Raw genomic sequence first — 14,953 nt, 5'->3', positions numbered from 1 at the left:
TTTTCACACTGGAAATTAAATATAACAATTTTGACGAATACACTTTGTAATAACAAGACCAGCATGAAATTTCTAATTCAGTAGAACCTCCTTAGTGGACACCTCTCTATTAAGGACACTTGTTTTGGTCCCAAATTGGTTGTTTCCATTCAATTTGACCTCTCTAATCAGGACACCTCTCTATCAAGGACAGCGCTTGTCAGTCCCGAGGGTGTCCTTAATAGAGAGGTTTTACTGTATATCATCCCAATACATCCTTTTCATGTAAAAATCATTTGATAACAAGCTTACCGACATAAAACTTCATTTATGAATACAGAAAATGGGCAACTTGAATAAACCCCCCCCCCCCCCCCCCCGTTGCTTGAAATCCTGGACTACATAGTTATTTTGCCCCTAATACCTCACAGTTAAAATGAAAGGGTCAGGGGCCATTGTGCTCACCAACTAGATATTTGTTGGTTAGGAATTCATCCTGGTTAAGACACATTCTACATGTGATGTATAGTATATAGGTCAAACCAAAGTCGGTATGACATGTGATGTATTGTTGCTTGGAGTACCTTTTTAGCTTTGGATCCTCACGATAAAAGACGCCAGACGATGGCTAGAGAGAAGTAGGGCCTATTCTTCTAAGGAATGATGAATACTGCCTTTAATTCACTGCTGCTGCTATGTGAAGAGAATGTAAAATACATCAATAAACTAACTCACCTATTTGTTAGCATAATCAGCCTCTCAGAGTGGTATCAAGAATTTTGCTAAATAATCCAAAATTTGAGTGCTAAATGATCCAAATTTGAGGAGGCCCTGAAGACACTCATTTTTACACACACTTCAGCCCAGTGCAATGCATGGACTGACCCCCAAAACTGTTGGGAGCTAATTGCTCAATTAAGTGTCAGAGTCAAGTGGCCCAAGCTCCCCACTCAATTTCATACACATTATATAATCAGGGTCTTTCAATTTATATTGAAAGACTGCTATAATCCGGTGCAATGAATGGACTAAGCCCCTAAACAGTTGGAGTTAATTGATCAATTAAGTGTCATGACACCAAAGCTCCCTACTTCATACATAGTAATATTGTCAATCATACAGGCAATTGTTAGTTATCAGAAACCACCACAGGCACATACCAAATGCTTTGGTATATAGCATAGATATCAGGATACCCATCAGAAAAGTGCCATAGTTACACTCAAACGGCCAATTTACGCCACTTGACCTTTGTGACCTTGAAAATTAGGTGAAATCAAAAACCCACATGATATGTGATGTATCCTTGCTAGGAGAACCTACCACAGAAGATCTTGCTTAGGGGTACACACACACAAGTATGAACCTTCTAGGTCAAGTGGAAGAAACGTACCACTCTTTTCTCAAAAGACGGTTGACACGGTATCGTATAAGCTCCCCTGAACGGTGAGCTAAAAATTCAGGCCGAGCCAATTACACGGTATTGTTTTCAAACAAAGCTTGCTCACACCCTGGCCTAAATTCTTTTGGTTCTACTGTCTTATTTAAGAATGAAACATGAAACAACTTCGTAGGGTCATTAGGCCTAAAACCAACAAGGGCAAATAAATAATGTTTCCCTTCTTCTCATTGATACTTTTTCGACCTGGAAACGTAATCAAATATGGGCAAATTCAATAACTTTCAGCATCACAATTTTCAGTATTCAACCAGATACTGGTAAATTTTGCCAATTAAAGTGATACTATGATGTGATTTACAACTTTGCAGAAATACGTCCGTTTTTAATTGTTGATCACAAATGTAAAGCTCAAATTTTCCATTTTTGATTAGATTTATTATAAAATCGCTAAATGTAAACCACCGCGACCGCGAAAAATGTTCATGTTGTGACGTCATCAACGAAAACGGCATCGAAGCGAGCCGTCCGGGCGGGATTAAACCATAAATTTCTAGAAAATGTGCATTTCGATTCGAAAACCTTACCGATTTATTAGAAAGTGACGTAGTCATTTGTCAAAAACAGCTAAAACATTATATGGTGAAATTTGACACGAATTACCCTTTAAATATAATTTCTTGACAAGACAATAATAGGATAGACAGGGGAAGTTACAGAATAAGGAGGAGGGGATATTCAAGTCACCCGAAAAACTCAAACTTGTACCCAACACCATAGCAACTATGAAAAGTACGTCACGGACGACCAATAAAATAATCCTCCAGCCGAGTAGTTTGAAAATAGTTTCGACGCAGAAATCAGAAAAGATAAAGGAAATACCAGTAAGACTTTAGTTTCTTCATGGTGAACTTCTTGTTGAAATATCCAAGTTGACAGAACGCTGTTTCAAGGGACAGCTCAAAAATACGAAATTTGACAACAGCACATTTTTGATTTTGAAATTATCTCGCAACATATCAGCAAAACTTGCTATCTATTTTGATAAAATATGAATCAATGAAAAGCTGAATTCAATTTGACGACATGCATTTGACTTTTACTCAGAGAGAAAGGTAGGCCTATATTTACATCATATATTTTATAGGCTTTCTAATTCTTGAAAGACAGGTACCGCAATTGACTTGCCCTGTAAGCACATTTAAAGGACTAGTGGCATTATGAAAAAGAAATTGTCCCAAAAGTTCATAAATGTTAAAACCTAATGACATGACCATTTACTGAAAAACTCTTGATCAGCTCTTTCTGATCATACCAATTCTGTTACGACAGAATCTTTTTTCACAAACATGACATAACCTTTTCAGACAGCAGACGAAGTCCTTTTCTGCGCTTTTAGCATTGATTGCACAAGACCAGGAATTCAGGAAGTAGAAAAATATAATTCACACATGGAATGTTTTCACATGGAACAAGAATACAACATCTAGTGCTTAAAGGGGCTATAGTGTCACTAAAGGGACTATTTTGTCATGATTAAAGGGATTATAGTGTCGCTTGACATCTGTTGTGTAACAATTATACTTGGCCATGCTGGAGCCATCTGCACAGCCTTAAGAAGCAACAATTATAATAGTTTACTTTGTACCAGCAGAGGAACCGCAGAGAGCCACAACAAACCAGCATGAACAAAAGATTGCACAGTTGCATACCACATATTAGTCGTACTTCCACCTATCAAATCCCAGTGTCTTTTGCGCTTACACCTATGAATTGCCGTGTCTAAATAGACCCGTGTGTCAAATCCCCGTGTCTATTAGCCCCATCGAGCTCGATGGGGCTAATCGGGGGCTAATTTAGACCCCTGTTCCACACGGGTTTTTTGATAGGTGGAATCTGAATAGACACGGCAATTGCAAGTTCCAAGATCCGGCGACAGATGGCGCGGTGTAGTTGCCTCGGTATTGCGCATGCAAAATTCCCCTCCAACGGGAAAGAAACACAGGAGAGCTCCCTACCTACAGCGCACCTGTCGCCGGGGCTATTAACCATTATCTAACACCATTGATAGGTGCAAGTGCGCCCCAGGTTTTTTGACACACGGCGAAGACACGGGTCTTGAAAAAACACGGGGTTTTATGATAGGTGGAACTACGACTATTATTTTGTCCATTGTGCATACATTTTGGTTTTGACTCTGAACACCCACTTCTGACAAGTACAATGTCAACTGTAATGTAAACTCGGAAATATTCGCAACCATTTTTTATTGTTTCGTGAAATTGCAAACTTTGTGGACCTTTGATTTAGCATTTTGACAACCGTAATTTTAGTTACGTTTTCATTTTCTCGGCCATATTTTCGCGATAATGCGCAAAAGCAAAAAATGTGAAAAATAAAGAGCACGCGAATAGTGCTGAATTTACAGTATAGCATGCACAGAGACAGTATAGCAGTGAAGTAACATTTACATAATTTTAATAGACAACGTCAAAGACTAGCTCATACATTGTGTTTGATTGCCGTCAACAAATCAACGGAACAACGCAATTCCTCAAACTCTACTGTGACTTATAATGGTTTACGTATCAAATGAAAACTTCCTAGTTGAGACATTATGCTATTCCCAGTCACACTGACATTTACTTTTCACTCATCTGTATTATTTATTTTGATTTTTGAATTTCTTACATCATGCATCTTTAATTATAAATGGATACTTTAACCAAGACTCCTCCTGGTGGCGTTACGACGAACTAACAAACAAAATATCTCGGAGCTAAAAATTGCCGACTATGCAAAAAGTTCAAAATTGAAACTAGTTGTATTTTCCACAGCTTGTTTACCATTAAAGCCCTAATGTGGCAAACGGCTCGAGCTTTCTCACCGTTTAGAAATGCTACACAGATTTACAAAAAAACTCTGGTGTAGAAGAATGTTTTTGCCAACTTTTCGGCAAAATGAAACAAGCATTTTCTATTTGGACCGGGTGGTCCGAGCCCAGGCCTTTCAATTACATGGAGACCTCTACACCCTGTATTTTTTTAGCCTATTTTGGGAACATGTTTTTTTTTTGCTTTTTAGCTTAATTTGGGGACATTTCGTCGTGCCAATTTGCCTGAACATCGACGTCCTTATTGACTGACATTGTCACATGTACCTGAAAACTCATAATTTTAGGATGAAAAGTATCAAATTAGGCCATTTAGGATGAGATTTGGTCATTTAAGGTGTCAAAAACCCTTCAGGGTGTCAAATTACCCCTTAAAAAAAAGGGCCTAATCTGGGGACATGCCAAATTTCCTACACCGTATAGCGGTGTGAAAATGATGTAATTGAAAGGCCTGTCCGAGCCAAATTATTACAAGCAACAGAAAACACAACCAGTCCCCTGATTGACTAAGATGGTAAAACAAAAATAAACGCACAATTTCTTATATTTTTAAACCAATTATTCACTAATAGAACTTTTTCGCTGCCGCTTCCTTATTGCCTCTGAAAATAGAAGAGCGATATGGTTAGAAAGGTTATTTAAAATGTTCATTGTGTTGAACCACAATCTTGGCCACCGCAATTTGAAATACCAACAAAATTGACAATCGGTCAAAGATCAAATTGCTTCATAAGAGGAAAACTGTGAAGTAGCGGATCCAAAATGGCGGCCTGTGCTGGCATAAACATAACGATGAGGTTACCCGATTGCACAGGAGTTTAGTTCCAGCCATGATGCATAACATAACATAACATAACATAATAACATAACAGATTTGCAAGTGCTGCCACCTGGCATTAGATCCACCAACTGGTACAGTGTCCAAAAACCCCAGTTATGTCAACATTCGCACTTCTTTTTGGATATGGCACCGGTAACCGAACCAAGCAAGTTATGCCATGGCAGGTATGGACCAAAAAATCTTGTCCCTACTTACTAATAAACTCAATATCCTATGAAAAAAACTGCTTAAGCCACGATTAAAATCATCGAAAAACGTTGTCCCAATGTTGTTAGTCGTCCGACACTTTTCGGGAATAAGACTAAGGGTACCAGGTTGTACCTCTTTATTAACCAATAAAACCTCGTGCCTACTTACTTATAAACTAAATATCCTATAAATAAAAGAGTTTGAGCAGCGATAATAACTAGGAAGAACGTAGTCCCGATACAATTGGTCGTCGGACACTCTTGCGGGATAGCACCCTGAAGAAAATGAAACACTTTTTAAGTTTGCGAAAAGATGCACCATGATTTTGCACAATATTGAGATAAAATTTAAAACTCGGCCCGATTCCATCGAGCAGAACTACTTACAGAGCAGAGTCTGTCACGTGAATCTTCAAACTACTTGTTCACGTGTTCACCTTTCACGTGTTGGATCTTTTACTTGCCCTGGCAATGACACTCAGGTACACAGGATCACAGCATTTAGTCTCCTCCGACAGACACTCGAATATTCACATGTTGTAGTGTGAAAAGCCAGGAATATATTTTATTCAACCGCTGTGTTTTCTCTGTGAAATCCCCCAAAATTGTGTCTCTGCCGTTTTCTCGTAAACTGGACTATAGGCCATGGCCACAGCCAGAGCCACAGGCCCCTGAATCAAGGGGTAAGGGGTTAAAACAAGGTAAAATATCTATGAAGGGTTAAGGTGGAAGGAGAATGAATTAAAGAGGTTGAATAGCGCCTCCAGAAGCAAGCAACAGCGCCACCCGTAGCAGAAATAAGAACTGCTTAGTGACGTCATGGTTTCCATATACGGCATCTCATTTGCATATTTTTACAACCTTATTTACTACGAGTTATAAATATGCCAGTAGCACGTGGATCATGCCGGGCGGCGCTGTCAGGTGTTTCCACTATGGGTTACATAATCGGCTACAAAGAGGCCAGTGTTCTAGTAAATGAAGTTAGCAATGATAGCGAAAGAATGTTAGTGTATGTTACGCAGTCAATAGCGATAGTAGTGAGTTGGAGAGAGGAGAAAATGGAAAATGGAGAGAATAGTAGTATGGATTTCGAGTCCCAAGAAGAAACTTAGCAAAGTTTTCATCAAACTGATAATCATATTCCTTCCTTCTCTGTCTCCAACAATTAAAAGTTGCTGCCGTCAACCTGATGCTTTTATCCGCGAGCGAATCGACGAGACGAAGCATTTTTCAAGCATCCGAATGGTACCTTACAGATCCGCAAGGGGCGCGTTACCGAAAATGTTGCAAAAATCAATAACGTGATCGTAAAGATTGTCATATTTTTCAAAATGAGAGTATGTAAATGATACGCAGACGGTAAACCAATGAAAGGCCAGTATCCATTGAACCTTACAAGTGATTTGGGGGCCTTGAAACTCCTTATATTTATCAATGAAACCTTATTCCCGCCTAAGGTTTTGACCGGGCCGTCCAAAACTCCCCATTTTTTGGCGGGCCATTCCCTTTAATAGAGGTAAGAAACTTCAGAATTGTTATTACTTCACAAGTTTGCCCCTGTACATACATGTACTACACAATGTACAACAGGAAAACTTGTGACGAGGAAGTTTCCAGCCATTTGTTTTCTTTGAAACTGCTGTGAACTTCTTGCTCCCTCTGCCCCTTTACAACCCCTTGATCACCCCCGATTTAGTGGCCTGTGCAAGAGCACAATGAGAGCAAAGCAGAAGTTTAGCTTCTTACCCCAGGTGGTTTATTCAATATTTTGGCGACGTCTGCTTTGACATTGTTAAGGCTATCGCGTAACTCGTGGCTAAGAAGGGACATATCCATACCAGCGCCACCCCCGCCGCTGACAACTTTGGACTGAACAGCCTCTACTGTGTTCCTGAAATGAAGAGAGAATGGCGTATTGGCCAAATGAATCTACTAGGAGTATTAAACCTCGGGCCTCGACTGCTTGCCAGACGACTTCTCCACGTCAAAAGCTGGCTGACCACTATTTTTTTTACATGTGGACCATTACCAGGAGTATTAACCCTCGGACCACGACTGCCTGCCTGATGACATCTCCACGTCAAAAGCTTGCTGACCACTATTTTATTTACATGTGGACCGTTAGCATTATAACAGGCCTGGAACCCCAGGCCTGTTCATATCATTATGTCATATCGCAATTTTTTTTAATTTTGCTGTCTGAAAGCCACGTTTCAAAGCAATGTGTTGTGTCTAACTTATACTTCTATCACAAACAAATCTAATTTACAGACATTTCTTATCCATTTGCCTGAAGAAGCATCAACTAGAGACAACAAGGTTTCTCAGGCCAAGCCAAATTAAAACTCTAACAAAGACCCAAATGTCACAGATTTGAGTCACGTCGGAGTCACATTTCATTAACTATGATTGTGTATACCATGATAAAGTAGTCCCTACTTACTTTATTCCACTGATCTGCGAATGCGTATCCCGTATGTTACGCAACACCTCATCGACCTCGTGGCGTTTGATGGTATCCACGGCAACACCGCCTCCGCCTCCACCACCACCACCTCCGCCTCCCGATACTGATCCAAGCTGAGATAGGGTGCGCTCCTGCTGCCCGATGATCATATCAAGTTTGCGATTAAGGTCCTTCAAGGTCATGTGCATGACATTTTGACCTTGGTATATATTTTTGAGTTCTCGTTCTTTTTGGTCTTCGAACTGAAATTGGAAGAAAAGTCATCATTTTACGAATCACATGCGTATCAAAATGTTTTTATTCTTTCTAAAATCGTTACTTTTGCATGAAATTCCTGACATTTTGATGATTTAAGAAAGAAATATTGTTGTGAATATAACACATCGTCTGCTGGAGTTTCCATTCATTATTATTGTAAAATATGTTACATTTCTTCAAAATGATTTCAGTTGAAGTCATAATAATAGTATATGTATTATCAATAATAATCTTTTATAGCGCCTTTCACTGTATAATCTACTGTCTCAAAGCGCTTTACAATCGCAAACATTATTACCCAGCCTATCCAGAAAGCTTTTTTGGAGAACCAAGGGCAGCCATAATCTAGCACAAACAAGGAGATTTCAGGCCAGTCGAGAGAACTTTACTAAGTGGCACCGGCCGAGTATTGAATCCGGGATCCCAATCACAAGGCCGACGCCCAACCTTTGAGCCACCAGAGCTCTCCAAGTAACAGCGCTTTGAATTGCTCGTTTGCATAATCAGATTAGACATACCCATTTGTCGTCCTCGTCATAATCAGACTCCTTCTTTTTGTCGGGATGTTCCTTACGATATCTAGAAGAAAAAAACATCAATGTGAGATATTTTGCGAGCGACTGTGACACCTTGCACAACTTACCGCAACCACTACCCCGGACAACGTCATTATTTAATTCAGACTTTGGCAAGTACTGCCAGTAGCTTATCAGATGCAGTAAACATCTCCATATAACTGCAGATGTATGGGTGATAGGTCAGTTGCATACTGCATCTAACAAACTGCTGGTACTACTCTTAAACATTTTTAAAACACCGTTATTCAGACTTACTCCTCTTTGGCTTTCTGTAGCTTTTCCCAATAATCGTCAAATTCTTTTTCAAGTTTCTTTTTTTCGTCTTCCGTCACTTTGCTTCCCGAGGGCTGCTCGGTATCTGGGGGCACCGTCAGACTGTGGGTCAGGACAGAAATGACATCGTGATCATCTAAAAATAAAATGAAATCAGAATAGTCAATTTAAAGGAAAAGCAGGCTGATTCAATTTGTCATTAAAGGACTAGCAGGCTAATGGACTCTGTCACTTGCGGGCTGCAGCAGTGACAGAGAAACAAGCACTCTTTGGTAAGTTTGACATTGTCTGCCCAGAAACACAGTTCTTTAATAGTCATACAAGAGGCCCCCGGGCCTGCACTCAGCTGACACTGGTCATAGTTTTGCAATTTTTATCTAACAAGATATGTAAGCCTTACCAGCGAGTCCACCCGTAGCAGCACTGACACCAAAGAAACCGTCTTTTGGAAGCTCAACATTGTCCGCTCTCATACAGAGCTCATAGTCTTCATCGCTTGCCGACATACCAGCGTGGAAGTAGATCTGAAGAAAAGTTTATAAAAGATTAGGGAAAATGTTGATTTTCAGGTTATGACTTTTGATTTTGACAATCTTGGCTAATTCTTCTCTAAAGCCCCCCCCCCCCCCCCCCCGCAGAGTAGCAATTCAAATCACAGCTGCAATGCGTGACAAAAGGATCTCTTCTCTGCAGCTAAAACGGGTAAATGTTGAGTTTGATATTGACTCGCACGTCTGCCTGCGATGAGCACCGCAAAAAAGCGATTATCGTTTTATGTGATTTAAATTGCAGGTCGCACTGGTTTGTGGATATATAAACCAACAACAACAGCAAAGCGACAAACCAACATGCGTCATGTTGTCCATCTGGGATGAATCTCGAATTATTTTCTAAGTTACCTGCAGCACATTCTGGTAATACTCGATCTTGGCTTTGACTGGGAACGGTTTGTTTCTAAAATCTCGCAAACAACCTCCAAGTTGTTGATGAGAGCCATCACTGGAATGGAGGAAGCGAAGTAAACCTATTCACTACTTTTTTCATTCAAACAAAATTACGACCCAAGATCCACAATACAGCCGAAGACAACTTTATTTTCACCGTCGTTATTGTCCGCCAAATTATATTTTCAGATTTTACTTCCATACACAAGTTCAAAATGTTAACTCCACATCTAAAATTTGCATTGGCCTTGTAAAAATCTAGAAAATATCCAACTGTGATGGCTCGATCATTTAAAAATGCTTTGAGTTTGAGAACAGGACAGCTGATAAATGACATGTATAATCTTGACCAATATGTAACTTCTACATCGTTCAAACTACATGCACATTTTACCACTAACAGTAATCCAGGCTGCATTTCATACATGGTATAGGCCCTACTGAAGATGACGTGTACTGAATAGATAATTTTCTAATTATCATTGTATTATTATTATTTATATTCACAGAGATCAAAATGACTGGTCGAATTGAATACAAAATAGCCAGCAGCTGAGCATGTTAAATATACATTCGCTTTGTGATAAGGAAGTTTTAAACAGACACCAATGAGAAACCTGCAGAACTAAAAATCCAGATGTCAGCACCAGTACTAAAAGGTACACTTCCAGTGCATTTTCCATTAAACTTAAGTTTTGTTTATTTTCTACCTAAAACTCATCAAAATAGTATCAAGATCCAATAAAACAACATTTTCGGTGCTATTTCCTCATGCAGAGTAGTTAAGGGATGAAATTTTCAGCAAACGTTGACCCGGGAAATGGCTTTCTCATTTCAGCCACGGTCCACTTGCCTGCAGGGCCCCCTATTGGCAGGTTTTGTTGTGCAGGTTCCTCATTGTAGGGCAAAAGGAGAGGTTCTAGGCACTACAAGAACCTGTCAAAAAAGTTTACATTTCAACAACAACTTACCTGTTATGGTCATATTTCTTTGTGCCATCGTTGTTCATCAACAACAACTTACCTGTTATGGTCGTATTTCTTTGTGCCATCGTTGTTCATCAACAACAACTTACCTGTTATGGTCGTATTTCTTTGTGCCGTCGTTGTTCATCGCCATGATGTAAGGGTTGTTATGTTGTGCGTCATTATCGAAAGAGTCGAAAAAAACAGCCAAGCCTTTCCATTGGTCAATGTTGCCGAAGACGGGACCGTCCTTTCCTCGTTCGTCTGTGTACCAGAAAGCCTGAAAAATTTTTTTCCCGGTTTTAGACAGATTTCCAATCAGATTTAATCTGAGAGACCCAGAAACCCTTATTGACGTCATTTTAAGTACAGTAGAACCTCTCTATTAAAGACACCCTCAGGACTGACAAGTACTGTCCTTGATAGAGAGGTGTCCTGATTAGAGAGGTCAAATTGAATGGAAATAACCAATTTGGGACCAAAACTAGTGTCCTTATTAGAGAGGTTGTCCTTATTAGAGAGGTGTCCGCTAAGAGAGGTTCTACTGTATATCTTCTGCATCAACATGTTTTGAAATAAACAATGTCATGATTTCATCAACTGCAACAGATGGTGACAATATCTCAATCAAAAACATAATCAAAACACAATTTCTATGATTTCCTGCAACCAAAACAGATGATTGATAAACAAATTGTCACAAATATCATAATAGTTTTCATTTCGATGTAACATTATCCCTAAACAATCTAACATGGTCAATAAATGCAACAGCTGTCAAGCTGAGTAGCCTCTTACATGAATTGAACACACCCAATCTGTCGCACCTGCAGCCAAGATTGAGAAAACTAAACAGAACTCTGCCCCATTTGCCGGGATTTCATTTCCACAGACCTTAACAAGCACAATGATAATATTCAATTCAATGATGAATCTACCCAGCCTTCATTTACGTTAATTCAAGGGAGAGTGTCCCGTTACTACAACAGCTAATGGAAGCCAATTTAATCAGTGAATACCGAATAGCATACTGGTGGAATATTCAAATCAGGTGTTTGATCATATGAATATTCGACGAGGAATATACTAGAAATAGGCAGATTAAGGCATACACAAGTATTCAATACAAGGGAGGGCGTCCAATAATTTCAAAAGCCAATAAAATCCCATTCAGTAAATGATAATCAATAATTACTGGTGACAGCTTGTGGAGTTGTAAATCAAGTGGTTTTTCTGACTGGTCCTCTGCAAATTCACCTGGAGAATTAAGACTGCTCGGATTCCCCAGACGAATTTGCGGGGACGAATATTCCGGGGACGGATTTTCCTGAGCCGTCCCAGCCCTAGCAAAACTATGTCTGGCCCAGCGGTTACTTGGTAATTTCAATTACCCGCTGGTTACCAAATTACCGAATCACAAATAATCACTGGGGCTGAACGCAATTTTCCTGTGGCACTACTGCAGTGGAGAAAGATTGTGGAAACCGGAGACCTTTGCTGTCAAGGGGAGATGCCTTCTCTCTCACATCGATGTATGACGACTGACCAGAAGTCTAACTCGAGACGTCAGAGACAGAGGGGACAGGTGTAGATGTTTCCACATCCGCACTCGGACAACCCTGGGCAACTGGATTTTAAAAATACGTACCAGACCATCAGCACCGATACGCCCTCTGCCAGTCACGCGGAACTTCAGCTCGACTTCCCAAAAGTTATTCGTATTTTTAATTTTATTCCACACAGCACCTTTTTTACTCCTCAACGAGGGCGTAACTCTGATTGACTCATCACTAGCAATCGCATCTGAAAAGAAAAGAACATTATTTTGAGGCTCATCTTTGCTATTTCGTATCTTGAATTCATTGTGTCCTTGGGCAAGACACCTGACTCTGATTGACTCATCGCTGGCAATCGCGTCTGAAAAGAAAATTGGAGGCTCATCTTTGCTATTTTGTGTCTTGACTTCATTGTGTCCTTGGACAAGACACCTGACTCTGATTGACTCATCGCTTGCAATCGCGTCTGAAAATAAAATAAAATTTGAGGCTCATCTTTGCTATTTTGTGTCTTGAATTCATTGTGTCCTTGGACAAGACACCGGACTCTACTAAATGTACTAGCTTTACTTCACTAGTAACTGTCTACCACAGGTACACGGTAATAGGTTGAAGGCTTCATTGCCCCTAATGTTCACTGTGCAAAGCACAATTGAGCAGAACCTAAAGCTAACAAAATATTTGGAAAGGTCGATATTTCTTTTTGCACATAAAGGGCATATCTGAACTAGGCCTATTCTTTCCAGGGAAAATATTTTGAATTGTATTCAGATCACTAATCAAACACCCTCAATCATACATTTTAAATGTGGTATCTTATGTGTCTACAAAATGACCCAACCATGATAGCAATGTCAGCATTCACATGCCACTTGTGCAGTAAGTTTATCGTGAACACCTTCACAAAAAAAAACATATTTGTCTACTACTTTTTACTTGCACAATTTTTAATTCATGACTACTGGAGTGCTAGGGACCAGTGATAACTGAACTTCTACTCCAACTAGATTTCCTTGTAGAATGTTAGATTCAAATTGGTTCAAAATCTTGAAATGTTTCATGTGACTGTCACTGGGTACAACAGATCACTAAACATCTGTGCCCACAGGTCTGTTCAAAGCAGATGTGAATCTGCAAATCAATACTCACTGTTAGTGTTATAAGTAGGACAGATGAAGCAATGAAACTGTTGTATTCCACTTGGTGGCTAACTTAGTGGATTGCCCTTGCGCTAAACTTTAGAATCCCCGATCGGAAATGACGTAGTTTGATCGCATTCAACTATAAATCCATTGAACAGTGGTGCTTGGTTAGTCAACCGATGACCTTTTTTTGGGGTGTGATCGGGGATTCTAAATTCGTTCCTGCCCTTGTCACCAAATGACTGATTGAGGTGTCTGTAGGCTACTCGAGCTTCATCAGCTAGCTCTTGATAGACGAATTTGAAGAAGTTTGTTTTGGCACTGACCAGTCATGCGTTTCACCTTGAACAAAGGATCGCCGTGTCTGTAGACATTGTCCGAAGTCGGCTTAGGCCTTCCGACGTGTTCTGAGTGTGTGCATTTGATTTGTTTTGGCGCTGATTCGGCTTCTTCGAAAAGGCCTAGGCTATTGAGACAAGTTGAGTTGGGGAGAGAAATGTGCTCTTTTGAAGATGGATAGATACAAACAACTGTCTATCAAACAATATAAAGTCAAAGATACTACCTAGGCCTACCATGTACCAACAACGTGGAAACTGATACAATACACCTTTAATTAGGCTATAAACAGTTAGGATCCACATGCAATGTATTATTGTATACATATACACCATACATGTACAACATGCACAGGCAGCATATGGAACCGAACTCCATGAAAACCACTCACGTCCAGTGTGTTCCCAAAAGGGTACCGTCCCATCCTTCGACACTAAGTGAGGTCCTTTAAAACTGTGCTTATATTCGAATTTTCTATGCGGCAACTTGTAAGGATTTGCAGAAATCGTGAAAAATATAGCGAGCACTGCAAGTGCTAAATTCGCATGGTCCGCCATGTTGAATTGATCTCGCCTCCAGGCAATGAAGACCTACCACGAAAAAAATGTACATTCGATACTGTGTATTTTTTAAAATTTTTTCTCACTCTTCCTGGAGGCAAGGTTAGGACACGTCTTCCTGTTTCCACTAAATGGGGCTATTAAAGGGACAGTACAGCTGTACGTTCAATGGGGCATTTGAAATTTAAGATACTGTGGAGTTAATTCAATTGGAAATTGAAGAAATTTCTATAGGTTGTTAAGCATATAACTAGAAGATTTGTTCGTTCATTTTTCTCTGAATAGAAAGCTTTTGTCTTTGTGTTTATCAAGTGTGAGCAAGTAGCTATCTGGCTCATCTCAATTGGTTACTTTCCAAAGCGGGAAATTCAAATACACATTTTGCGCAAAGTGCATTTACACTGTACATGCCGATCTAATCATTTTCACCTTTATTTCATGCTGAGTGCCGTTTTCCACCGGCTATTAGACCCTGTCTTTACTACAGGTAACTGAGTTAGCTTATTACCCACAGGCTAAATTGAGCCCTTGTCCCACCCCATGCCAACTGCCGATACCCAGGCTTAAC

General features: G+C 39.9%; 1 protein-coding gene across 1 annotated transcript; it reads right to left on the bottom strand.

Annotated features, from left to right (window-relative positions):
* Positions 1–350: 350 nt before the first annotated feature.
* Positions 351–14,382, bottom strand: LOC135498715 (protein ERGIC-53-like). Its single transcript, XM_064789097.1, has 11 exons — positions 14,217–14,382; positions 12,437–12,591; positions 10,899–11,068; positions 9,779–9,878; positions 9,280–9,403; positions 8,862–9,015; positions 8,547–8,607; positions 7,747–8,012; positions 7,050–7,194; positions 5,470–5,576; positions 351–4,873 (listed from the first exon to the last, which is right to left on the bottom strand). Exons 1-11 carry the CDS (start codon positions 14,380–14,382, stop codon positions 4,837–4,839), a joined length of 1,485 nt encoding a protein of 494 aa, XP_064645167.1. The 3' UTR covers positions 351–4,836.
* Positions 14,383–14,953: the final 571 nt, after the last annotated feature.

Source organism: Lineus longissimus, chromosome 14, assembly GCF_910592395.1.
Source record: "Lineus longissimus chromosome 14, tnLinLong1.2, whole genome shotgun sequence".
NCBI lineage: Eukaryota > Metazoa > Nemertea > Pilidiophora > Heteronemertea > Lineidae > Lineus > Lineus longissimus.
This window is presented reverse-complemented; position numbering and strand designations above follow the sequence as displayed.

Excerpts from the sequence above, each read along its gene's own strand:
- LOC135498715 (XM_064789097.1), bottom strand. The coding sequence starts at position 14,382 with ATGGCGGACCATGCGAATTTAGCACTTGCAGTGCTCGCTATATTTTTC. Across the intron at positions 9,404-9,778 it reads ATTACCAGAATGTGCTGCAG|ATCTACTTCCACGCTGGTAT; the intron begins GTAACTTAGAAA and ends ACTTTTCTTCAG. Across the intron at positions 7,195-7,746 it reads TCGCAGATCAGTGGAATAAA|GAACACAGTAGAGGCTGTTC; the intron begins GTAAGTAGGGAC and ends TCTTCATTTCAG.